Source organism: Castanea sativa, chromosome 1, assembly GCF_040712315.1.
Source record: "Castanea sativa cultivar Marrone di Chiusa Pesio chromosome 1, ASM4071231v1".
Classification (NCBI taxonomy): domain Eukaryota; kingdom Viridiplantae; phylum Streptophyta; class Magnoliopsida; order Fagales; family Fagaceae; genus Castanea; species Castanea sativa.
Window position 1 is genome coordinate 63,786,882 of NC_134013.1, and position 26,374 is coordinate 63,813,255.

General features: G+C 33.3%; 2 protein-coding genes and 1 long non-coding RNA gene across 3 annotated transcripts; all 3 read left to right on the forward strand.

Annotated features, from left to right (window-relative positions):
• Positions 1-9,632: 9,632 nt before the first annotated feature.
• Positions 9,633-11,827, forward strand: LOC142632019 (uncharacterized). The gene is made up of 4 exons (XM_075806445.1): positions 9,633-9,813; positions 9,867-10,712; positions 10,857-10,978; positions 11,102-11,827. The coding sequence occupies exons 1-4, from the start codon at positions 9,633-9,635 to the stop codon at positions 11,825-11,827; spliced, it is 1,875 nt and encodes a 624-aa protein (XP_075662560.1).
• Positions 11,828-11,899: 72 nt separating this feature from the next.
• Positions 11,900-12,716, forward strand: LOC142632382 (uncharacterized). Its single transcript, XR_012843795.1, has 3 exons — positions 11,900-12,067; positions 12,148-12,317; positions 12,485-12,716. It is a non-coding gene; the product is annotated as an uncharacterized LOC142632382 (long non-coding RNA).
• A 3,638-nt stretch (positions 12,717-16,354) lies between these two features.
• LOC142622103 (protein SAWADEE HOMEODOMAIN HOMOLOG 1-like) lies at positions 16,355-24,822 on the forward strand. The gene is made up of 9 exons (XM_075795532.1): positions 16,355-16,496; positions 18,759-18,844; positions 18,993-19,038; positions 19,110-19,248; positions 20,705-20,768; positions 22,411-22,462; positions 23,295-23,438; positions 24,173-24,292; positions 24,488-24,822. The coding sequence occupies exons 1-9, from the start codon at positions 16,446-16,448 to the stop codon at positions 24,623-24,625; spliced, it is 840 nt and encodes a 279-aa protein (XP_075651647.1). The 5' UTR covers positions 16,355-16,445; the 3' UTR covers positions 24,626-24,822.
• The last annotated feature ends 1,552 nt before the right edge of the window (positions 24,823-26,374 follow it).

Sequence of the window (26,374 nt, forward strand, 5' to 3'; positions counted from 1 at the left end):
ATTGTAGGTTCTGCTTCCTGTTTCTTTTTTGCCTGCTTAAATTGCTTTTTCTGAAAATAAAAAAAAGGGGGGGGGGGGGGGGTAATTTTAGGTCCAATTCTTTTCAAATGGAATAGTAAACAGAACTTGACTGATAAAAGTTTGAAGTTGTCTAAGAATTATTAATTACTTGAATGGTAGATTCCATCATGAATTTAATTAATTGATCAAATATTATATGAGAAAATGTAGACGAGAAAAAAAAAAAGTGCAACACTGAGACATAGAATGTTTTCTAAATTCTTGGTAGCCAGTTGCATAGCATAGGGTCTGTAACTCCCTTGCTTTTGAAAGTGAAAATTGCATTGAAAATCTTAAAAAATAATGGTTTTTTTTTTTTTTTTGATATAAACTTCAGAAGATTTATAGCTAAAATCAAAATACAGGAAAAGAAAAAATAAAAAAAGTATGTGTTGGGAGAGAACAACACCCTCGGAGAAAATTACAGGTTAGCACTAGTACTTCAAAATTCAAATGCAAGGCAAAACTGGTTAGCATTAACTTATATACCAGATAATAGTGTAATTGTTGCAGGCTTCAGTTCACCCCATGTATGACTGCCTTTAGTATCCTACAAACAAGAGAAGTTCATTAGACCCATCACGAAAACTGAAGTTAAATTACGAGAAGATATTTAAGTTCTACATAATTATTACAACCAGTGGCGAAGCCACATTCGGGAAAGAGATTTTATAATATAGAGGGATGGAGCCATCCATTGGCTTGGGGCTATTGACCCCTAAATTTTGAAAAAAAATAATAATAATACTAGGGTAAACAACGTATTTGGTCCATATTCTTTATACAATATTTCAATTTAATTCATAACCTTTCAATTGTATTAATTAGTTTCTAATTTTTCAATACTGTGTCAATTTAATATCTATCGTTATTTTTTATATGGAAATTACTGACAAGGCTAAAAGCCAAAATAAAAAATTAGTTTTCATTGATGGAAATATTCTTTTGTGTTTTTATTCAAACTAGCAATCATCTTGGCATCTTGCAAATTAGGGGGAAAAAAAATGGAAATCATCTCTCATAAAAAATAATAATAATAAAAATCTGGCAATTATCATGACTACTGTGGGGACTAAAAGGACCTAAGTAAGTGTTTGGGCCTTGGGCTTTGTTGATGGACGCTAGTTTGTTTAGACTAAAAGCCTCTTAGAACTGTAAGTCGGCCCATGAGTCGAGAGTCCGAGGATTCGTCCGAGGACGAATATCTCCTCGGATAGACCCACGATGACCCTGGGATTCGCCAAAAAGATCAAGGCAGAGTTCCGGAAAAACCGTTGGTTAAGAGGGGGATTTAATTAAGCACCCTCTAGACGCAACGGTGTGAGAGAAATATCTTAAAAAAAGGCTGCTATCTCCACATTAAAGACCCTGCACCTACCTCCTTGGCCACATTAATGGTGAAGTGACCCCTGAATAGTAGAGGTCAGCCTTCTTGCTATAATTTAAAGACTTCTAGAGGGTGGTGGAGGGGACAGGTGTCTAATAGGGTGATTTGTGTTACACGTGGATAAAGAGGGAAGAGGAAGAAGTATTTAAGGTGGAAAGAAGGTAAAGAAAAATGGAGAAATATTAAGAACTGTGACCTTTGAGAGAGAAAAAAAAGAAATAATATATAATTTGTCCTCGACTTACGTCCGAGGAGGTTTATTTTGCCCCGTTTGTCTTTTATTTGCAAACACTGTAATATTTTAGCTTGTTCATCAAGTTTCAAACATTACTAAACTAAATTGCGAGCCCACACTCTACAAATTTCATTGTTTAAAGCTCATTGGGCCTGAGCCCACGTGTGTTTTTGGGTCCAGGTGCAATTGTGCACTTACAACTACTATGTGAAATCAGATATAAAGATGCTGGCCAATTTGTTGGCAAATAGCTTTATAAATTAGTGTGTAATCTCATGCATATGCACGAGTATAATTAAAAATAATCATAATTACACAGTTCAAATTATATAATTTTTAGAAGAGATTCAAATTATACATGGTATTATATGACACTTATTTTAAACCATAAATTTTTAAAATATGTAACGGTTTTTAGTTGGATTTAGACTCTTTAGTTTTTGCACCCAATAATTTACTTGCCATAAAAATTAAAAAATTAGAACAACACGTGGCTCAAAATTAAACTCCAATTAAAATCCAATTTAGAATCTAATTAGATTTGAACTCTTCAATTTTTACACTCAATAATTCACTTAGTACAAAAATTAAATAAGACACATGGCACAAAATTGAGAATCCAATTAAAATCTAATTGAATTTTCTCTAAATTTTGACTTTTAATATATATATATATATATATATATATATAAAGAGAGAGACAGAGAGACAGAGAGATTAAAGGGTTGACAGTTGTTAGATAACTAAGAGCAAATACCACATAATATCCTTGCCCAACGAGTCTCACATTTGTTAGGGAGATTGGGAGAGGCCGCTTTGCTTTATTTTATTTTTTTAGTAAAATTTAGAAATTTTATTGAATTAACTTCAAACTTTCAAAGATATTATTTGTTCAAAAAAAAAACTTCAATAATATTATGACATCAGTTGCTGCTAAAGCCTGGTGTATACCACATAATACTATATTAGGAAGTATGGACACTTTATTTAGGGTATTGTACATGTGTCATATTTGTGTCGTATCAATGTCATATCGATATTGTACTAGCAGTTTTATGTTATAATTTTTCAGAAATTGCTCATGTCATCATTTCATACCTATACCAGTACATGTAGTTGTGTTCGTACTTAGACTATATATATATTGTTAGATATCATAAATAAAATTTTAATTATAAAATTGATTGTTTCTATATCATTTGAAACTGAGAGCATCCTAATTCCATGACCCAATGTTTGTCTTTCAGTTAATGTGTTTTTGGAAGAATTTGCATTTTGATAATTATCTTCCTTGCCTTTGAAAGCACAAATTTTTTTATTATCATTATTTTTTTATAATTTGATTATTATAACGTGAAGGGGAGATTTGAACTTAGGCATTTTTGTTGAAAGCACTAAAAAAGTAAAAAGTGTCAATTAAGTTACAAGGGTCTTAGCCTAAAGTACTTCAAAATTCAAACGCAAGCAAACCAAGGCAAAAATACTTAAAAAGCACTAAATTACATACCAGATAAGAACGAAACTACTTGTAGGCATCACCACTCTTACGACTGCCTTCTGTATCCTGCAAGAGAAGTTCATGTAGACCCATCACAAAAACTGAAGTTAAATTATGAGAAGATATTTCAGAACACATAAGTTCTGCATAAGAAACCTATGCTTTAGTTTAAAAAATAATAATTATAAAAAAGGGAAACTCTTACTAAACATGGCAACTTTCTTGAGCAATTTTTTTAGAAGAAGTTCACTGCCCTACCCGTAACAAATGCCACTATTTATAGAGTGCTAAAAGAATCAGAAACAACCAGCACCAATCAATTGCTTTAACTCTTAATTCTTACGTACGTGACAAACAAATGCCTTTACTTCATACATTGTAACTTGTACATAGCTCTAGAATGTGTATTTCATTAGAAGTTTAGAACACTACCTTTTCTATTTGATAAGCGCATTTAGAATGATTCTTTTTGAAGTGCCACCTGAATCTACAAAGCAAAGAATAAAGGCTCGTGGGGATTAATTAGCGGTTTTGAAAGCTCATTAACGTGGGTACCAGCTGTGAAGTGAACATGTGGGTGTGAACTTTTTGGGGTTTTGTTTTTTATTTCTTAATTTTTTGTCTCTATAAGTACAATTCTAAACATGCATACTTACACCAAAGAATATTGCATCTTTTAAACAATAAAGCAGTGGACCAAAAGTTAAATTATACATACAAATACAAATAAAAATTTAAAAAAAGAAAAGAAAAAGACTGCCACAGCTAGATAAAGACAAGAAGACCATTAGAAAAAGTGGGGAGAGAAACAAATGTTGAGAATCCAAGGTGGGAAACATTCAAAAGACAAGAACATTCTCTCCCACAAAATAAGGTTTTTTAAGATAAACAAAGAAAACACAACAATGCAAACCCCCTCTTGCAACTATCATACAAAAAAGAAGAAGGAAAAAGTGAGACAGAGAGTATGGCATATGGCATATGGCATATGGCATATGGCATATAAACATAGAACTAGTTGAATTACTTGAAAATTTGCCACTAAAACTAGTATTTCTTAATTTAATTTTCTTAAAACTTGCACGCCACACAATTATTTTTATAATTATTAATTAAATTATGCATGACGTCACAGGTCCAACCAGAAAACCGGTATTCAATCCCTTTTCCGGTTCTTTCACTGTACCGATTCTTAAAACCATGATACTAATATGATTTTATTTTTGCATTAAATAAATAAAAGAAAACTTGAACATAAACTTCTTCTTTTTTGTCTTTCTTCCAAACAAATAAGAGAATAAAGAAATAGAACCATTGAAAAACAAATTTTGGATAATACATTAATCCTTAAGTATAATATGATAATTAATTAAAAAATTCTTTAGTCTAACATTTCACTAAAAAAAATGCCACAATTTAAAGATCGCCCTAAGATGCACTTCTTGTATGTAAAATATGAAATAGAGTTAACTTATTTATAAATATAACTAAATATATAGAGTTTTAAGAATAAAATATAGTATGTAAGGTCAGAAAAATAAAGGCACTCTTGATACATTGAATGGAGATTACAACAATAATGGTAATATTTATTATTGGGAATAAAATGTATTATAATGGAATAATTAAACTTATTTATAAGTTTAGTTGTAAGTTGTAATATTAGAATAAAGCTTAAGATTTATTTTTAGGAAATATTTTACTTATATAATTATATTTCTTACAAAATAAAAAATTTTTTTTAAATTGGGAGAGGGGTTTTTTCATCTTTTTTTATTTTTATAATTGTTATTTGCATTTGAAAATATCTTAATTTTAAAAATTATTATACTTATTAAGAAATAACTATAACAACACTTTTAAATAGAAACAATTATTTCTCATTCTAAAGAATAAATATTAATAAAGAATGACTATACATGCTCTAAGTAAATGACTAATAATATATATGCTTACTCTCTTTTTTAGATAAAATGTAGAATATATATAAAATTAAATAAAGCTACTTTTTTTAGAGAAATGTAAGGACACAATTCGAGCCCGGACCCACAATTAGAAGGGGATGGGCCTGAGAGACCTTTTTACAATGAAATTTGTAGAGAGAGTGGGCTTGAAATCTAGGTTCTAATGATGTTTAGGTAACGAAGAATAATGGGCTTTGATCACAATGGCACTCATGAAGAACTGTTTATATGAATACGAAAGAAATCTTCTCCTCAGACATAAGCCGAGGATGACTTATATTACTACTTCCCAAGACAGATTACAATTATGGATAGTGAGGTCTACAGTGTCCTTTTTTCTCTCTTTTTCTTTTCTTTTCCTCCCCTTTTTTCTTAAGGTCCCCTCTTTCTTTTATACTCCCTCCTTCCTTTCCTCTTCATCGTCCACGTCATGGTTAGATTGCTCGTTTTAGATACTTGTCCTATCCACCTCCCTTGAAATCTGTGGAGATAGGAGCCAAGTTCCACCATGATGCTCAGGTCTCACTTCCCCATTAATGCGGCTAGAATATCAGTTGCAGAGCATTCAATGTGAGGCGGTGATAACAACTTTATCTTAGATATTCCACTGCCCTTCTTCTTATCCTCCACGTGTACCGTATCTACCCTAACCTATAGGAATTTCTAGAACATAGCTTGTGGATATTAATCAACCCTTCTCCTACCTCTGCTTCGCATATCTGAGGACACAATCTTCCTCGGACATACTTATTCAAACATTATCTCTTCTTTATCTTGTATTTTTCTTTATGAGTTAACATTCATACATCCTCGGACCATTCAGTATCCTCGGACTGGGCTTTTAGCCCGAAGAATACTCTTGGGCCACCCCACATATATTCCTGGTCCCAATGACCCTACAAGAAATATATAAAGCTACTTTTTTTTTTTGGAGAAAATAAAGCTACTTAATTTGAGCAGGAGTATTCTTGAAGATAAAAATAAAAATAAAAAAAAGGTTCGCATAAGCAGTAAATCAAATTTTGGAAATATTCATACTTAAGAATTCTATATTAATTTAACTGGTAATTTCATCAGTATTTTCATGTTCTCATTCTTGTTTTTCAAGTTCAAGTTATGGTGGTTAAGGAATTTCTTTAGAAGAAGTTCACTCTATCTTACCCGTGACAAATGCCAATTAATGTTATATGGTGGTAAAATAATCAAAAACATAAAGGCAAATCCCAATGAGGCTTTATTCTTCGCTTCATAGATTGAAATGACACTTTAAAAAAAAAAAAATCATTAGAGATGCGCTTATCAAATTTTTTTTATAGAAACGACATGTTCTAATAAAAACTCTGAAGCTACGTAAATATTAATAGGGTTCTCATGTGACTTTATTCCTTGCTTCGTAGATTCAAGTGACATTTTAAAATTCCCAACAAACAAAAAAATAATCCTTGCCACCTTTGTTTTGATGGACAATTTTATGTAAAGATAGTTTTCTTACTTTTTTTTTTTTAATTTTGAATAGTAAAGAAAATGGGTTAAAGAAAAATTATTTTTGGTCAGTGAAAAACTCATAACTTATTTTTTAGAAGTTATTTTTTGTAAAAAAAAAACTTTTAAAAAACAACCATATTTCATGCCATGTGAAACAAAAGGATAAAGATTTACGTTTTCAAACTCATTTTCAAGATCATTATCAAACAAAGGAAAAGAGGTAGTTTTTTACAAAATGTTTTTTGAAAAAAGATTTATTTCCTAGAAAATATTAATGTCAAAACAAATAGAATGTAAAAAAAAAAATGCTTAAGTAGAAAAGGTTATTATCAATAGTCTTGTAATACAACTAATACTTCCAGGTGTTTCCAACAGAGATATTTAGAGTTAAAATCTCTCATTCCTCATTGTAATTAACAAATTTAACAAAAATAGAAAAATTTAACTCAGGCCACTAATAAAATTTTTTTTTTCCAAACCTATATTAATCATATATTCATATATATAATTTTTACGTAAAATATCTCTATAATATAATTTAACATGTGTTTTTTTTTTATATGCGACGAAAAAATTTACTTCAAATTAGCTATTATGTTAGTCAAAATATCTTTTTTTCAATCCAGTCAGTTTGTAATTTGTAACCAATTTTTTTAAATCACATTTATCAAATTTAATATTCTTTTAACATTCTAAATCAATTTTTTTGTTAAATAAATTAGGGATAACATTGCGTTATGGCATACTAATAGTTTAAAAAAATTATAAAACAAAAGAATTCATCAATTTTAAATAATTGAAATAAAAATTATGAATTAACATACCTAAATTTATACAAGTCAATATAAGAAAAATACAAAAAAGTAAAAAGAAACTAAAGGAAAACCTTTTTGTATGTAAATAGATAACATATTAAATAAGAACCTCTAATTCCTAAGCACAAATTCGCAATTATTCTTTCTTCTAAAAATGAAAGAATAAAAACATGTCTTAATTTAATTCTAATTCTTCAAAAGGATATTAAAAAAAAATCTTTTTTAAAATAAAGAAGGTTTTTATTTTTTGAGCATATATGCTAAATATACTTTGGTTTAATAAGCTACCAATAGTATAAGAGCAATAAAAGGAAAAATATGCATTAGTCATTTACATAAAGTATCTATCTTTAGTAAAAAACTAACATATACCTTAAATCAATATACTAGGTAAGTATAGGTATGGCATAACCGTATAAGTGCCCCTAAAAAAAGCTTTGGTATAATTGTAATAAGAGGAAAAAATAATATAGTAGTAATTTATATTAAGGTAAACTATGTATATGATCCCTATCTTTTACATCATATTTCAATTTAGTCCCCTAATCTTTTAATTGTGTTAATTTAATCTCTGACCTTTCAGTTTCGTGCCAATTTAGTCTTTTCTGTTACCTCTTAGATGAAAATTGATGATGTAGCAATCAGCCAAAATAAAAAAATTAGTTTATTACCACATCAACGAAAACTATTTTTTTAGTTTGACCATTAGCCACGTCAATAAATTTCATCTAATAGATAATGACAGTGACTAAATTGACACGACACTAAAAGGTTAGGAATCAAATTAACACAATTGAAATGTTAAGGACTAAATTGAAATATGGTATAAAGAATTGAGACCCAATACATAATTTATCCTTCATATTAATGAGCTACGCATGGTATAAGTCTATTAAAAGGATAAATGATACAGAAATCATTTATATTGATGTAGTATATAAGGGGGCATTAGCTAGCTAAAAATTAGCTATAATTTTTCATATATTTCTATTAAAAGATAGGGATAATTATACTTTATCCACCTATGATTTGCCTCTAATTTGACTTACCTACCCGTGGTTTCATTTTTGACACTTTACCTACTTGTGATTCCCTCCGTTACTACTATGTTACCCACCTCCAATGCAGACGTTACTTTTACACATAAACTCATAAAAAACATATCAAATACACTCTCACTCCAAAAACACACTTTCATCCAACGTGCTCACCAACTAAGATCACAATGCAATGTGCTTGAGATAATGGACTGAGAACCACTTAGGTTTTGATTGTGCAAGCAAACTGAGAAAGAAGGAGACATAGTGTTCATTTGTTCAGTTGTTGCAAGTAGATCCTTTTAATTTTTGAAACCTAGGGTTTTAAAATTCTTTTTTCGAATTGGGTTTTTTCTTGCTATGTCTTCATCAACTGGCAATGGGTCTACAACTAGTGGTTTCTATAGTTAATTACATTCATCAAGCCCATCTCATTTGCTAGTATATAGTTAGAGAAATTGAAATTTTAAAATTCTTTTTTCGAAATTGGGTTTTTGCTTGTATTCTTCAATGTGGAGTTGCTAGACCATAGGATTAGGCTTCCTTCATTAATGTGGGGCTTCATTGATTATTGCTTTTCATGATTTTGCAATAGTATTGATTATTGCTTTTCTACTTTCCCTTTCCATGGGTTTGTCTCCCAAAAACAGAACAAAAACTTTTAATAATATTGTATGTTTCTGTGTTGTGCTTTGTGTGGACCACAAGACCACATGATACATACCCAATTGCTGGTATATAGTTAATTACATTCATCAAGCCCATCTCATTTGCTGGTATACAATTAGGGAAATTGAAAGAGAAATTTGACTGCCTAATAAAGCAATAATCAGTGATGCGATTATACTTTTCCACATGCAAGCCCATCTCATACTTTATTCTGTTGTATTTTACATGCAGATGGCTAACTTGACATTCAATTTTGAGATTCATCATGGTGGCCAGTTTGTGTGGAACCCCGATTTGGTATATTTAGGAGGTAGTACTTCTTTTATTGATGAGCTTGACCCAGATAAACTTTGTTATTTTGAAATACAAGATATTTGTTGTGATTTGGGGGCATTTAGTACAAGTAGATTTCATTATCTTATTCCTGGAGGTAATTTGGAGCAAGGGTTAAGGTTATAAATGGAGATGATGATGTAATTTATATGTGTGAGATTCATGTTGCATGGCCTACAAATAAGATAAAACTATATGTTGAGGGTGGTGAGGAGCCACTTGCAGTTGAACAACCATTTGCTAATGAGGAAGTAGCAAATGATGATGATGTGCATGAGGTGGGTCAAAATGATGATGATGTGCATAATGTGCATGAGATGCATGAGGGAGGTAATGTGGATGCTGAAGGAGGTGTGGACAAGATTTTGATTGGTTGGATGAAGGGTTTGAAGGGCCAAATTTTGATGATGATGTATTTGGAAATGTAGATGATGGGCCATCTACACATGATGGAGTTAGTGGCAGTACAGCAGCCCCACATAGGCCCTCCGAGGGAGATAATGTCAATGCAGCCCCACATAGAACTACTGCAGCTGACAATGACCCACCTCTTAAAGAGGGTGACTGGATTGACCCACCTCTTGAAGATGATATGGAAAGTTTAGTAGGGTCTGATGATGATAAGCCAGCACCAACTGCTACAAAAGAACCTGAGTTTAATGTCCAAACTGACATGAGAAAACCAGTGTTAAAGAAAGGAATGAAGTTTCCAAACTCTAAGGTATTTAGGGAGGCATTGAGGGAATATGCTATAAACAAGCTAGTAGATATCAAGTTCAAGCTGAATAAGAAGAAGAAGATATCAGTTTATTGCATAAATGAATGTGGATGGAGGTGTTATGCATCTCAATTATCTGGGGAGTTGACATTCCAAATAAAAACATTCAATCCAGAGTGCACCTACCCTAAATCCTTTAAACATAGCCAAGTGACTGCAAGTTATGTTGCAAAAAAGTTTATACAGAAGTTTGACAAAAATCCCAATTGGAAAGTGGCTGATGTTCAATATCATATGAAGCAAATACTTGAAGTTGACATAAGTTATAGTCAGGTGTATAGGGCAAAAATGAAAGCTATTGACTTGATTACTGGGGATGAACAGCTGCAATATGGGAAGCTTAGGGATTATGTAGAGATGATAAGATTGAATGATAAACGAAGTAGGGTTATTTTGCAAACTGAAATGGAAAATGAAAATGCACAACCAAATTTAAGAGAATGTATATCAGGTATAATGCACAAAAAGTTGGTTTTTTGGGAGATTGTAGACCAATTATTAGTTTAGATGGGTGCCACTTGAAAGGGAGATTTGGGGGGGGGGGGGCAAATACTTTCTGTCACAGCTAGAGATGCAAATGATAACATTTTCCCAGTTGCATTTGCTGTTGTTGAGCAAGAGAACAAAGATTCATGGGTATGGTTTCTGCAGCAATTTTCAGATGACATTGGGAATCCAAAGCAACTTAATCTGGCCTTTATCACTAATAGGCAAAAGGTATGACCTACAATTGTACTAACATATTTAACCCACATATTTAAAGTTTAATAATACATGCCTCAGTTCATTTCAACATGTTTAACTAATATATTTATTTGATCTGTTTTGTATATGAATTAGGGCCTTATTCCTGCAATTGAGATGTTGTTCCCAACTTGTGAGCATAGGTCTTGTGTGAAGCATATCTCTAATAATTTTAAAATGGATCATAAGGGCTTGGAGTTGAAGGATGCACTGCGGAGATGTGCTAGAGCCACAACAATCAGGGAGTTTGAGAGAAGAATGCAAGAACTAAAGGATTTCGATGTCAATGCATGGGAGTATCTTGCTGACATCAACCCTGCACAATGGTCTAAGTCTCACTTTAGTAGTAGTGTTTTGTGTGACTGTTTAGCTAATAACTTGAGTGAGTCTCTTAATGCCATGATCTTAGAAGCTAGGGATAAGCCAATTTTAGCAATGTTGGAGTGGATCAGAGTTAGGCTCATGACCAAACAATACAAAAAGATGAAAGATATAGCAAAATACACTGGAAATGTGTGTTCTAATATTCAAGACAAATTAAAGAAGTTAAAACATGAATCTCTACCTTTTAGTGCTACTCCATTAGGTAGGTTCATGTATGAGGTTGATAACGGTCGTGAGAGACATGTGGTTGACTTGGTTAGGAAAGCATGTAGCTGTAGGATTTGGGATTTGACAAGACTTCCTTGCAAACATGGGATCTCTGTTATTGTTAAGAACCTAGAGAAAGTGGAGGACTGTGTGCATTCTTGTTACTTGAAAGAGACATTTGTTGAAACTTACAAAGAGATAATACAGCCAATGCTTGGCCAGTATGAGTAGGTTGAGACTAACCAACTTGCTCCTGTTGCTCCTCATGTGTATAAACCACCTGGCAGACCACCAAAGTAAAGAAAAAGAGATCCTGAAGAGCTAAGGAACCCTTATAGAGTTTCTAAGATGAACAAGACAATCAAATGTGGGAAGTGCCAAAAAGAATGACATAATGAAAGAGGGTGCAAGGCAGACATCACTGGTGAAACTCCATGGCAAAGATGAGATAGACTTGTTAAATCGAAAGTTGTAAGTATTTCCATGCTTTGAACTATAGTCATTTCCTCATATATTTCATGTGTATGTAACTTGTACAACCCTATTTGTAGGCACAAAGCGATAAATCTACAACAACAAAGCATACTACAACACCTCAAACTGCATCTCAGCCACCAAGTACTAGATCTCAGCCTGCATACAGAGCTTTTGGTCAAACTACATCTCAACCTGCACCAAACAATAGATTTGAGGCAGCAACTCAGCCTCCAACTGCATCTAGGTCCAATTGGTTCTCTTTATCCTCACAACCAAGCTTCCATACCCCTAGAGAGACATGGGATTCTTTACCATCTCAAGCACCTCTACTTTCTTCTATTTTGTTTTTTTTTTCCCTCTTACTAGCTATTGTTGGATCATCTTGCTAACTGCTGGATTTTGGTTATGCAGCCAAGTGCATTTGTGAGCACTAGTGGTGTACCAAGTCAAGGAAGTGGTGGTGGTGCTACTAGGGGGTTTAAAGGCAGAAAATTTGGTGTATCAAGGCCAACAAAGTTTCAACCAGTTGGTGGAAAGGGCAAGAAGGTTGCTGGCAAGGGCACCAAAAGCAGTAATGAAGATGGAAGATGTTAAAGTTTCAACCACTTTTTTTGTTATAATTCCCACACTTAATGTAACTAGTATTTAAATTGGTCAAGTGTCAAAAACAATATTGATAATTTTGATTGGAAGATGTGTATGTCTGATGTGTGGTGGACTAGTAGTTGGGTTTTGGTTGTAAATCTGTCTGCATGTGGCATAAAGTCACAATGATTGTCTTCACTTTTGGCAGCTTATGACATTATCAAGATTTTATTAATGTTCATGTGCATTGACACATGATAAAGTATTTTGATGTCTTGTGCTTGTCTTTGCTTTTGGTGGATTTACACATGAGTATGAGTTTTGCTTGTCCTATGCTTTTGGTGGATTTACACAAGTGTATGTATTGACACAACAAATCATGTGTATGTCATAACCATATGTCTACTTATGGCCAGGCATAGAACCAAAATCAATATATATAGATCCATTTATGGGTAGGAAGTAAAAATAATAAATAAATAAACTACAGAACATTTGCACAAAAACAACACTTTGTATTTCAAGAGATGGATACAATAATCAAGGACTTAATTCAATTACCCAACCACATTTCCAACAACCCCCCAAGCATCATGGCAGATTAAGGGTCCTCACCCTTACAATGTTGTTCATTGAGGCAAAACACAACAACATCACAAAAATGAAAAATAACCATGATAAAACTAGTGTCAGCTTATACAATCTCTCACTCTCTCTAATCCTCTTAAGTACCTCCCTAGCTTCAACATAAAGCTCATGAGCTTCTCTTTCCCTCTGGTTAGATCTTTCTTCCATTTCCCTACTTCTCATTTCTCTCTAATTTGCAAGCTGCAGTTCATTCTCAAGCATACTTATCCTTTCACGGACAAGTGGGGCAGTTTTACTCCTACAAGTTTCGTTATCCACCCACTGAAAGAAGCCACATTTGGGACCAACCTGATCATTACAATTACAGCAGTTAATTTCACAGTTCACAATTAATCACAACTAATAATTCAATTCAATTCAAATGAAATACACCAATGGGATTGTTTCTTTACATTAAATTGACTACAACTGGGGAATCTTCTTCCATAGTTACCAGCTTTTTGACTTGTTCGTAGGGTACAATTCTTATGGGTACATAAATGGCCATCTAAGCCACGGTAGAAACCACTAGTTGTAAACCCATTGCCAGTTGATGAAGACATAGCAAGCAAAAACGCATTTCGAAAAAAGAATTTTAAAACCCTAGGTTTCAAAAATTGAAAGGATCTACTTGCAACAGCTGAACAGATGAACATTGTGTCTCCTTCTTCCTCGATTTGCTTGCACGATCAAAACCCAGGTGGTTCTCAGTCCATTATCTCAAGCACACTGCACTGTGATCTTAGTTGGCAAGCACGTTGGATGAGAGTGTGTTTTTGGAGTGAGAGTGTGTTTGATCTGTTTTAGGTCTTGTTTTTGATGAGTTTATGTGTCAGAGTAACGTCTGCACAAGAGGTGGGTAACAGAGTAGTAACAAAGGGAATCACAAGTGGGTAAAGTGTCAAAAATGAAACCACGGGTAGGTAAGTCAAATTAGAGGCAAACCACAGGTGGGTAAAGTGTAATTATCCTAAAAGATAAATGAGGATGGGAGGAGGATTTCAATAGCAATGACATCCTCTCCTTCGTAATGAGCTACGCATATAAGGTTGGATTGAAATTACAAGGTATGACTCTTTACCTTAATAACTTCACTTTTAGATAAGTATTTTGATTAATTTATCTTTAGATTACATTACTACTTTAACCCACTAAATTTGCAAAATATTAAAAGAACTAGTCGTTAACCCATGCAATGTATAAGATAATTAAATAAAACTTTATAGATATTGAAAATGCTCTCCTTTTTGCAACCATGTTAATGAGGACAACTCTTGGCAATTAAGAACCAAGTTTAGGAATAACATTGAGTCATGTAGATGTTTATCATATAAGATACATTAAATGAATAACTAAAAGTTCAAGCTGCAATTCAATACCTATTGGATCATTTGATTGCAAAGATTAATTCAACCTAGGGAAGCAATATATTTATTCAACACAAAACATAGAGTACTTGCAACAAATTATCACTCTTAATAATCCAAATTTCAAATCTCCCAGTTATATAAATTAAAGACAACACCATAAAGTCGGCTGCAACATATGGCAGCTAATAGGGGTGTGCAGCCAACCTGCCAAAACCGACTCGACCCAACCCAACCCGTCGGGTTGGGTCGGTTTTTAGACCTTGGTGGGTTGGGTTGGGTTATAAAAAAAATTTTGATAGCGGGTCGGCTTGGGTTTGGGTCATAAAATTTCAAACCCACCAAACCCTACCCGACCCACCCATATATTTAATATATATATATATATATATATATATAAAATATATTATATAATTAATAATTTTTTAAAAATAACCAACTCTTCCTATCTTATATAAAAGTCAATTAGTTTATACAAACTCTAATAAATTACTATTGTTTAGTCATTAATGTTGTTTGCCTTTAAGAAATTACATTAATACTAATCTTTGGGTTTTTTTAATATATTTATATTTTTTTATACTAAATTTAATAATAATAATAAAAAATTATCCAACCCATGGGTTCAACCCGACCCATGTGGGTTGAGTTGGGTTGGGTTGGACTTATATGATGGGTTGGGTTGGGTTGAATTTTTTTTGACCCACCATGGTGAATTGAGTCAAAAAATCCCCTCAATCCGACCCATGCACACCCCTAGCAACTAATACAAGTGCAATTAACTTTACTAATTTGACAATACTATAGGGGAGGTCTTGTAGAAAAATAGCACAGTGCCATAATTATAAAATGTTTAACATTTCTCATTCTTATTACTTTTTAATATGAAAAATTAAAAAAAAAAAATGAAAATGTCATCTTATTAAAACCCAACTTCTCTCTCACTTCATGCCTCAAAATGCACCATTCTTATAGAGAGAGTCACTTTCACATCTTCTTAACCCAACAAAACTCAAAATAATAGAGGAAACAACCTCATGAGCATTGTCCTACTGAAATATTTCGCTTCCTCTACTAAACCGAAATGGCCTTATATTGACAACTTTGCTCCAACTCCAAGCATCAAATATTATCATAAATGGGGTTTTTATCTTTTAGGTCAATGTTATAGATGCCATCAAATCGTCTTCCTCGGCAGAGTGGAACGTCAATGCGTACATCCACTTGGGCTTCTCTAGCTTTCAAGTATTAGACTGCCACCCGTAGTCCGTTTGCAACAGCCCAGGTTCTTGCAAAATGGGCTTCTTCTGTCATCCTCTATGGGGCTATTGTCCTCCTATGTCCTATACTTCGGTTTTTTTTTTTTTTCCACTTATTTTACTTAATTGAAAATTTTTTGCTAAAATTAAAATTTTTTTGTTGAAAATACTTAACTAAAATAGTACGGTGTGTCCTATAAATAGTACAAAAAAATATAATAAGACCCATAAATAATAATAAAAATAAATTAAATAATAAAATAAATTGACAAAAAATAAGATATCCAAACGCAACATTCTTTTAGCTCATTTTTGGTTTTCTGTTTTACCTTGAAACGGTGCGCTTAGAAGTTAGAACCTTTTAAAGTATTCCTCTTTTTTGAAAGGTCAGTGCAGAGTTCAGACTTCCGAGGCTCCCCTGTGAAGACACGTGTAAGTGACAAATCCCCCCACAGACAGAGTCACAGACACTGGCATTTCCTGTGCCTCTCTCTCTGTTTACTTCGTCACTTTCACAATCAGTCACTCTCAGCAATGGAGGGGTTTGGTCCAAAGGATTCTCTCTCTGAATTCACTCTAACTGAGGTACACTCATCATCCTCTTTGTGAATCCACTCATGGGTCCTTCATTTCCCAGCTTAAATTTAACTGCTTTACTTAACTTCCTTGTATTATCTGCTTCAGATGGTTGACTGCATGTACTTTTTCTCTAATGGGGTTCTTTCTAATTTGACATTTGTGGGTTTTACTTGGTTCTCCAATTCAATTAAGTATATTCTAAAATAAAGTAATAGAAGACTTTTTTTTTTTTTTTTTTGGGTGGCTGGTTGGCTAGCTAGTGGTTAGATATTTCATAATATGATTATGTGAAGATGGGTTTTGATTGAGGCCTTCAGTGCTAGGCTTGGGAGGCTTTATCAAGCTTGGATAGGGGGCAATCTACAATGGAAGAAGAATCATAGGGGATGTAGTTTGAAGTAGAGTTTTTTGCTTTGTGTACAGTATGCACTACCTTACCCTATGATTTCGCCGTCTAGATTCGATGGCTGATAGTGTTGTACCATATCAAGGTTGAAGTTGTTATTTTGTCTGTGAGGGTGTTTTAGCATTTATTGTATTTGCAACCCCAAAGGAGAAAGGGGAAATTTGCATAAAAGAAACAGAGAAAGATTACCAAATAAGACTCAATAGTTAGAACGTACTAAGTTTTTGTTACAGGGCTTGTATGGTACAAGTGAAACACAATATGAACTTTATTTCCACATTGAACATCAGTGGAAAAGTGCACCTCTAAAGAGGATTCGTAGCTCTTTTAAGGATATGAGTTACCACATGGTACATTCGGTGTTGGTAATACCATCAAGTGCACTTAAGAACACAAGCCTCCTAGAGCCTGGGCACAAAGTACAAAGTGTAAGACGGCGACTGATTAAAGTAAAGCAAACATCTTCAGATATATTATATAATAATTTCTAATAGAAAGATAAATAGCATCTTATATAAAATAAAATAAAAAAGGTTAATAGACTCAAAATCGATGGTGCAATTGCACAATTTGTAAGTTCTTAAATTTTATATAAGTTATTTTTATTTCTTAAAATTTTATATAGTGAAAGTGATAACAATAATTTATGGACAACAATATGATAACAATCTACTCATAGAAAGTTTAAACAAAACATTTTGTATAATTCTCTTGTACCTTATAAAATACATAATTGGGGTAGCTATGATCAATTGAAGTATATAATTCTTTGAAAATAAATCCAAAAGGCAAAGACCAAAAACCACAAGAATAGTAAGTTATCATTGTTCATGTCTTTCTATATGTTGTTATAAACAAAAAGTTGTTTGTGTAATACAACACCTTAAGAACAATGTTTGATTAATAAATCAATTTCCATATCATTTCCTTCAAGATCAAGGAGTTACTTTTGATGATTCATTGCATATATTTTTTTAACAAAAATAAAAAGCACGCATAAGCAGGCTATTTGCTTCTTCAAAAAGTGCCAGAAAAGCATGCATGAGGTCATTGAGGTGCACTTCATTAAATGAGCTTCACTTCGACTAAGTGAAGCCTTCGGACCTTGGGGTTGAGCTTAAGCTCACCTAAGCTCTATTTTAACAACACTGGGTACAATTATTTGTATTGATTAGCCTGACAATCCTGTCAGAGGGGACATTAATTGTTATATTAAGCTTTACTTTCCACTTTCACTTGCATCAAAGTTTTGATGATTAGCTAATTATTTTAACAAAGTGGGAAGAGTTGATCTTTCCTCCAAAATTGATGATTTAGTAATGCCTGAACACTTTGTGGTGGAAATAATTATATAATTTTGAATAATACACGATTCTGTGTCAGAGCGTTGTCTGAGATTTGCAGAAATGCTTTCTGGAAAATAAATGACAGATTGTGAAATCTTATATTCTAGCATAATTATGACATGTTCATTTTACTTGTCAATATATGATTGAACTGTGTGACCTGCCTTCATATATTTATTATGTTGCTTCTGGTGGTGATGAGATGAGTTTTCCAACTGATACCTTTTAAAACAAAGAGGATCTGATGTGGATATATTTTTGGTTGATCAAAGCTTGCTAAAGCTAAAGCATCACAATTGGCAGTGTGTGCAAAATTCTTTTACATTTGGGCTAATAAGAATCTTCCTTTGTTTTTGCAGCCTTAGATCAAATCTTGAGATTAGTTGAACCACACTAATTGGAATAGATTATTTTCATTTAATTTGCAATTTACATTTCATATTACCAATTTTCCATCATATTGCTCTCTTTTTGTCTAGCTTCTATGATGATTATTACTTTTTTGTTTGTTCATAGATTAAAGACATGGAGAAGATATTTAAGGAGAGAGGGGAACAATCACTTGGTCAGGCATTTTTCCAAGATATTGCAACCAGCTTTAGGTGAACTTCCATTTCACTCATATCTTAACTATAGCATACTTCAATGAAATGGTTTCTTAAAGTGATAAGAAGATAATGTGCTTCCTTATAATTGCGTGTAATTAATCCTCGTATCGTATCTTTTTCTTGGCTTGCTTTATCATTGCAGTTGCTCAGCTAGTCGTGCTGGAAAATCTGCCATAACATGGGAGCAGGTTTCTCATTCAACCACTATGATTTCTTTGTATTTGAAACTTTTATAACTCTACTTCTCATTGTGTCATAGGTGCAAAATTGTTTCCAAAATACACAAGAACAGTTGCAATATAAAGTCACTCCCTCATCTGGTGCCCTGAAATTATTTGATGATCTTTCAGATGTACCTATTTCAAGCAAAGCTCCTGAAAGCTTTTTTAATCCTAAAGGTCAATTTTTTTTCAGCATGGGTGCAAACTGTTGACAAGATACTCATGATTAATATTCTGTTCAATACTTGTGCCATGGGTTTTTTATTCAATGCTTCAAATAGTGATTGCAAATAGGTAAATAATTTTAAAAAAGTTATTTAATTTATCACAAATTTATATTTTGGTTTTTTTACTGCAATATCAATAATAATAATAATAAAATCTCTCCCTGTTGAGTAAAAATTAATACTCTGTGGTCTCTAAGTGATCATTTTAAACTTTGGGGACTAAATTGGTCTTGGGCTAAACTTTAGGGACCAACAATTTTAGTTAAGAGATTCTTTATGTTGACATATCATCAAATTCACTACGAAGAGAAGAAGACAAGAAAATCGCATCACAAAATATTTCAATCTAATGAATCTCCTAATGTGGATTCATCTGCTTAAATCTCAACAAAATCCTTGATAGTATGATGGTCCAGGCTTGGCATATAAAGGTAGGTTTGGTTAGTTTCAATAGTGCCCATTCCTTAATCAATAGATTGTAAATTAAGAAATTTGTACTAATGCATAGTTGCACACAATTGCCTTTTGCTTCAACAACCTAGAGTGGGCACCTTATCAGCATGTTGGCCCCTACTTAAGAACTATTGCTCAGCTTATAAAATGGTGCTCAGAAGTTTACTGTGGGCTCTGTTCTAAGCTTTTTAGCTTTCTTTTCTTTTTTTGAGTTTTATTAGCTTACTTGCTTATGTACAATTTTTAAAGCCTTACTTTTTCTAGGTATAAGGGTACTTTTACCCACTTTCAGAAAATTAGTAAATGAGCCAAATTAAGTGCACTTTAGATATTTTAAGTACAAATCTTGTAGCCCACTGACTATGTTGGTTCAGCAGTTGAATAAGTAATGTTGCATTTTTGCAAATTGATTTAATTAGTTCAATTTCCAATATATTTTATTTGTATCATACCTATGTGAGTACTATATCTTTTTCTTTTTCTTTTTTTCTTAATAAAAAACTATTTTCATTGTTTTAGGTATGCTTCTTACTTCTCTATGTCTTGTCTAGTATTTCGTATTTATTATTTCTGCTACTGTTATTCACTCAATGACCATCTGAGATTATTTTTGGCAATACATAGGGCTACAGATTTTTGGCCACTTTAATGGTTGTATTAATGTCATTCATTATCCTCATTTCAGACCATGGAGGTATACTATGCTTTAAAATGAATTCTCAACAAACTATCTTATTTATAATGGTAAAATCGGAATATTACATGTAATTTAATGCAACTTAATTGCCATTGACATCTAGCTCAATTAGCACCTCATTTCCTTGCAAGTATTAGGTGGAAGGTGAGGCTGTAGGTTCAAGACTCACTATGTGCATGTAACTTACCAATAAAGAAATAAATTAAAATGCAATTATAATTTTCTAGAGAAGCTTATAATAACAAGGTCAATGCAGGTAAAAAGATTTCAGATCTTTCAGGGTTGACATATGAAGCTAAATCAATGAAAGATAATGCATGGTGAGAACATATCTTTAATCAAGACATGCAATATATGCTTGTTATGTATTGGAAAGATGTACTATGCATTATACACAGTGCATAAATTCTACAGCATCTGTATGTCAACATAAATAGGATTTGTTATTATTATATTCCTTGTATTATACAAGAACTAATTTAGCACATAAATGAATGGCATTAACTCATTGCTTTAGTGTGCCTTATGCTTTGGAATAGGCTTTACTTTGGAGCACATATGTGTTCCTTTAAATTTGTGTATCTTATTCATTTATCAGAATACAGCCCAAATTAGTAATATTTAAATATGTTGATAAAGTTTACCAGCTTGGTTTAAAATTTTCAATTTCCTTGATTTCTTTTCCCAATAATTTGCACAACTTGAAATCATTAAATTTAGGCAGGTTGGTCATTGTATTTCTGTGGGGATTTTGTCAACTAATTGAGGGCATTGAAGACCATTTGCTATTTATAAGACACTCATTGCTTTAGTTTGCCCTATGCTTTGAAATTTGTGGTCTGTGAGTAGTTATACTTGATATTTAACACCTATAACCATTCTTATGGAGTCATGCTAAAACAGTGACCCCTGCTGTTCCAACTTTGCCTCTTACAGACACCCTGAAAGTGCACATAACTATGTGTAGTTGGTACGTAAAGATGGAATGGTAACCGGAATAGACTATTGTATTAATGACATTATAAATCTACATTCCTTTTTACAATCTGTTGCTGTCTCAATAAAGTAAGTTCTATTTTTTATTTATTAAATATGTGTTTAAATATTTCAAACTTCATGCCAAACTATTTCTTCATCTTTTGACATTAATGATTTTGGATTGATGTGTACAGATATATTTGTAAGGGTCAAATATAGAACTTGATACTGGAAAACTGGGTTTGCACATTGCTATTAATTCAGAACTTCTAAAAAAAAATTATATTATAAAAGTAAAAGGAAACTGTGAAATTAAGATTACATTAAGAAAGAAATGGTTTTAGTAAAACATTACATTTGTCGATAAGTGATGGTATGTTAGGATTTAGAAAATCTTGTAAAGTGACGGAACTTTTGTTTATATCAATATTCGTTTCAATGACAGGTATGATTCTATCCAAGTTATGATGTACCTTTTTTTTTCAATGCATGCTTTATTATAATAATGTTATTACCTTTCTAAATTATTACCAGCATCACCCTGTACTTCCCTTAACCCCAAACTTTGAAGCATCAATTCATTCTTCCTACATCATCACTTATCATTCTTTGTTTATGATATTGTGTGGCCTACTGGCCTTAATAGGCCAAAAGATCTAAAGGTAGTTCTTGTCCACACTGGTAGTACAAATTTAGGATCGCTTGTTGAATTCTAATTAATTCAGAATAGAGCACAAATTGTTGCTTTGATACGACGAAAGGTTTAAAAACTTGATGAAAGCATAAGGATTCTTGTAGTAGTGGTTCTCAGAATACCAGTTTCCATGATGTTATAATGCAATCTCAAGATAATTTAGAAACTCACAGGTATCTTTACCACCAGGGTGAAAATAAATTTCAAAATATATGATTTTGGTTGTGAATATTGTAGTCTCCTTTGGAATTGATTTGTTAACCATAGCTAATATTTTAATGGCTTTCCAGGTATGATGTTGCTTCGTTCCTCAATTACAAGTTTCTTAGTACCGGTGAACTTGTAAGATTCATTATCAGATTTATATACTTTTGGGACAATAACAATTTTCTTAACATAAGTCCCTTTCAGTTATTAATATCTTTGGAAAGAAAAAAAAATTTACAACTCTTCCATGTCTACATGCTAAATGAAACTGGCTGCTTTGTAATGTTTGTCACATAAAAATGCTTCATGAACAGCAGCTGCTTGGATGCCCTTGCTGATGTTTAATGTGATTTAAATTTAGGATAATATGAGCGAGGCTAATTTAGAGTTGAATTTATTCTATTTGGTTTAAGCATTGGTTCTTGTGCTTTTTTTTTTTTTGGGGGGGGGCATAACTAGCTTCTCTCTTCATGAGGGAAGGGAAAGAGTTGCATATATAACTTTATAGCTTACTAGCTGATATCGATAACCTGCCACTTTCAGTGGTCAAGAACAATGAGTTACCTGTGGGAATTAGGAATCAAATTGTCAGGGTCACTAATATTTGGTACATTTCCTATAAAAATATAGAACCATATTGGTTCAGATCATAAAATCATTAGGTATTTTTTTTTCCTGGTTAATTACTGTTCTCATACATTCAATTTATCCGGATAAGGAATACTATTAGCAAAAGAAACAATCAGGCTAGCAAAATAACAAAAAAAAGGAGCTTTATTTTGCAACGCATTTATGGTATACATACTCAATGCAACAAGGTGCACTTATCATGCCCTCACAAAATCAGTATCTATGTTAACCCCTTGCATCCAATTATATGGTAAATGTGATACTGTCCAGTGTCCAAATAAAAATCATAATGCATGATATTGGCTAATATATGTAAAGGTGCTATTATATATCACAGGCAGTTCGTGTACGATTTTCTGGCTTTGGTAATGAGGAGGATGAATGGGTGAATGTAAAAAGGGGAGTGCGTGAGCGGTCTATTCCTTTAGAACACTCTGAGTGTCATAAGGTGAAGCTTGGAGATCCTGTCCTGTGCTTCCAGGTAATGTTTTCCTTGGTTTTATTTATTTTTGGATATGATCAATAAGCTGTGTTACAATCATGGGTCCTCATACAAACATTATGCCTTTGAGATAATGACTTCTTAGATATGAAAAAGTCTTGAATAATAAACTGTCATATTATCTTTCTTTGTTCTTTTTCTTTTTTTTCTTTTTTTTGAGAAGAAAACTGTAATGTTATCAGTCTGTCTTAATTCAGGAAGATAATAATGGAGTGGCCTGGTTAGATATTTTCGAAAACTTTCCTCAACATTATAGTTGTCTCTTTCTTTTTACCTCAACAGTCAACAGTGATGCCAGACAATATCTATTTTTGCTAATTGATGCCAGACAATATCAAATGGAGGATAAAGGGGAAAATTGAGCATAGTGGAAAATGATAAACCAAAGATCAGCACTTAGGGGTTTGCATGGAATCAGCACCAACCAACTTAATTCAGCACCTAAGATGCTAGGAATTAGCACCCAGCAATTGAAAATTTTCCAATTCAAAATTCCATTCGTCAAAGTCCACCTTGGTGTCTTGCATGTTAATTGGAGCCTTTTTAAAATAGGCTTCAAAGAGCACATCAATAAGAAAAGTAATTCAAACATAAAACATATTCCCACAAAAACATCAATCAAGACAAAATTACATCAATAACTCTTCAAAATTTGAAATTCAAATTAGCACTAATTTGGTGCATCTTGGTGTCTGCACCTGGCTTATTAACAGGAAAGGGAAGATCGTGCAGTTTACCATGATGCCTATGTTGTGGGAATTCAAAAGAGGCAACATGACATTCGGGGCTGCAGGTGCATCTTCACTGTCCGCTATGATCATGATAATACTGAGGTAATAAAGGACAAATTACATTGTTTAAATTTCTCTCTCTCTCTCTCTCTCTCACACACATATGTGCATGCATGTCTGTGTGCGCAAAGCTTCCTAATTTCTTTCTTCTTGTATCTGATCACTGCTCTTAAAAAATATTGGTTGTGTGAAAACTATGTTCATTATTGCTGCCTGATTTCATTTGGTGCGTGACAGGAAAAAGTTGATCTTGGGAGGATATGTTGCAGGCCGAAATACTATTCACGGTCCCCTCTGGGTATTGAAGTAGGGCCTACACAACATTATTCACAGCCCACCTTTGACATCCAAGAAGGAGTTAAATTTCCTTTTTAGCTTGCGTTCACCCTAAGAAGTGATCTTTCTTTCTTTTCTTTTTTTCTTTTTTTTTAATTATTTTGTGGCTAAATGGAAGTTATCTTTTTCACTTCTTGCGAAGTGTGACATTGGGATATGTTTGTACATAAGGCAAAACTTGTGGTACTCGGAAAATCTTGGAATGTTGTGTCTATGGATGTGATCCTAGAGACTTCATTACTGTTTTTGTTAGATTTTTTTTTTTTTTTTGGTTTCGGAAAGGGACAACAGGCCACATATATGAACTAGATAGTCTAGACTCTAGATGACCACTTTAACTTCTTCTCCTTTTTTTTTTTCTTTTTTTTTCTTTTTTTTTTGGTTTTTGGGACACTGAATTGTTCAATTTTAGGGGGGCCAAAAATGAAAATTTTGAACTAAATCTTACGTATAATTTATATTAGCATATTTTAGTAAGAAAAAATCAAAAGGCCAGGGGGCCATGGTCCCCTTGGTCTGTTGTAGTTCTGTCACTGTCAATGGCAGTGGTCGGTACAGGGTGGGGATTTTACCAAAATTTATGATCAGTAAGAGCTTTCAATAATTAACAAAAAAAAAACTAATTGACCTTATATATATTGAAATATTTCATTTTCATAGCCACACTGAAACTACCTCTATTATATTAGGGTAAATTTTACAAACCACCCATGAGGTTTGGGTTAATACCAAACTAGGTCTAAGACATTTCAAAATTGACCCATTTAGTCCGTAAAGACTATTTTGTCCCTAAAGGTCATTAACACTGTCTGTGCACTGTTATTAAACAGATTTTCTTTTCTTTTCTTCATCTCACCCACGCCGAGCTCTCCCTTCTCTCTGTCTTTCCGATCTGGAGCTTTCTCCAGAAACCAAAAACCAACCATGAAAATCACTCTTTTCCCTCACTGAAAATCACTCTCTTCCCTCTTCAATCTCACCGATCTAAACGGAGTAGAGCCTTCATGTTCCTCCACGGTGAACCTCAGCCAACACCACCACAAAACCACAAACCCCAAACCCACTCACAGAAAATCACTCTCTTCCCTAGCTGATTCTCATTCCCTCAAAACCCCAAACCCACTCTTCGATCTATAAGCCAGAGGGCCCTAGACGGCGTGTGGATTTTGGTGTGGATCGACGTTGGAGTCTTTCCCTTCTCTCTCTCTCTCATGGTCCTTGCGGCGGCGCCATGGTGTGGGTAAGAGGTGATTTGTGGGTCTTGGTATGGATCAACATTGAAGGGTTTGGGTTTTCTCTCTCGTGGTGTTTGTGGCAGTGTCGTAGTGTGGGTTAGGGATGGTTAGGTTTCGATTGGCGATGGTGGGTTTTCTGTGGTGGTGGTTGGTGGTGGCCGGCGATTGCGAGTTCATAGTTTAGTGGGGCTCATTGCCGTGGGCATGAGTTTAATTTTTTTAATTTTGATTTGGGTTTGTTTGGGTTTGGGTATGAATCATATGATGTTGGATAGTTGGAATTGTTTGGGTTTGAGGAAGATGAGTGGGCAGTGATAGGTGGTGCCGTGGTGGATGGCGGTTGCTGGGTCACACGATGGCCTTTGTTATGGGTCTAAGTTTTGTTTTGAAATATTTTTGATTTGGGTATGTTTGAGGTTTGATGTTGGATGGTTGATTGGTTGATTTTCTGTCACAGTTCTTGATTCTTGATTGCATGTTCTATGGTTTGGGTTTAAATTTGTTGTGTTTTCCTCCTCATTCAAAGAAAGTGAGCTTTGATTGTTGGTTTCAT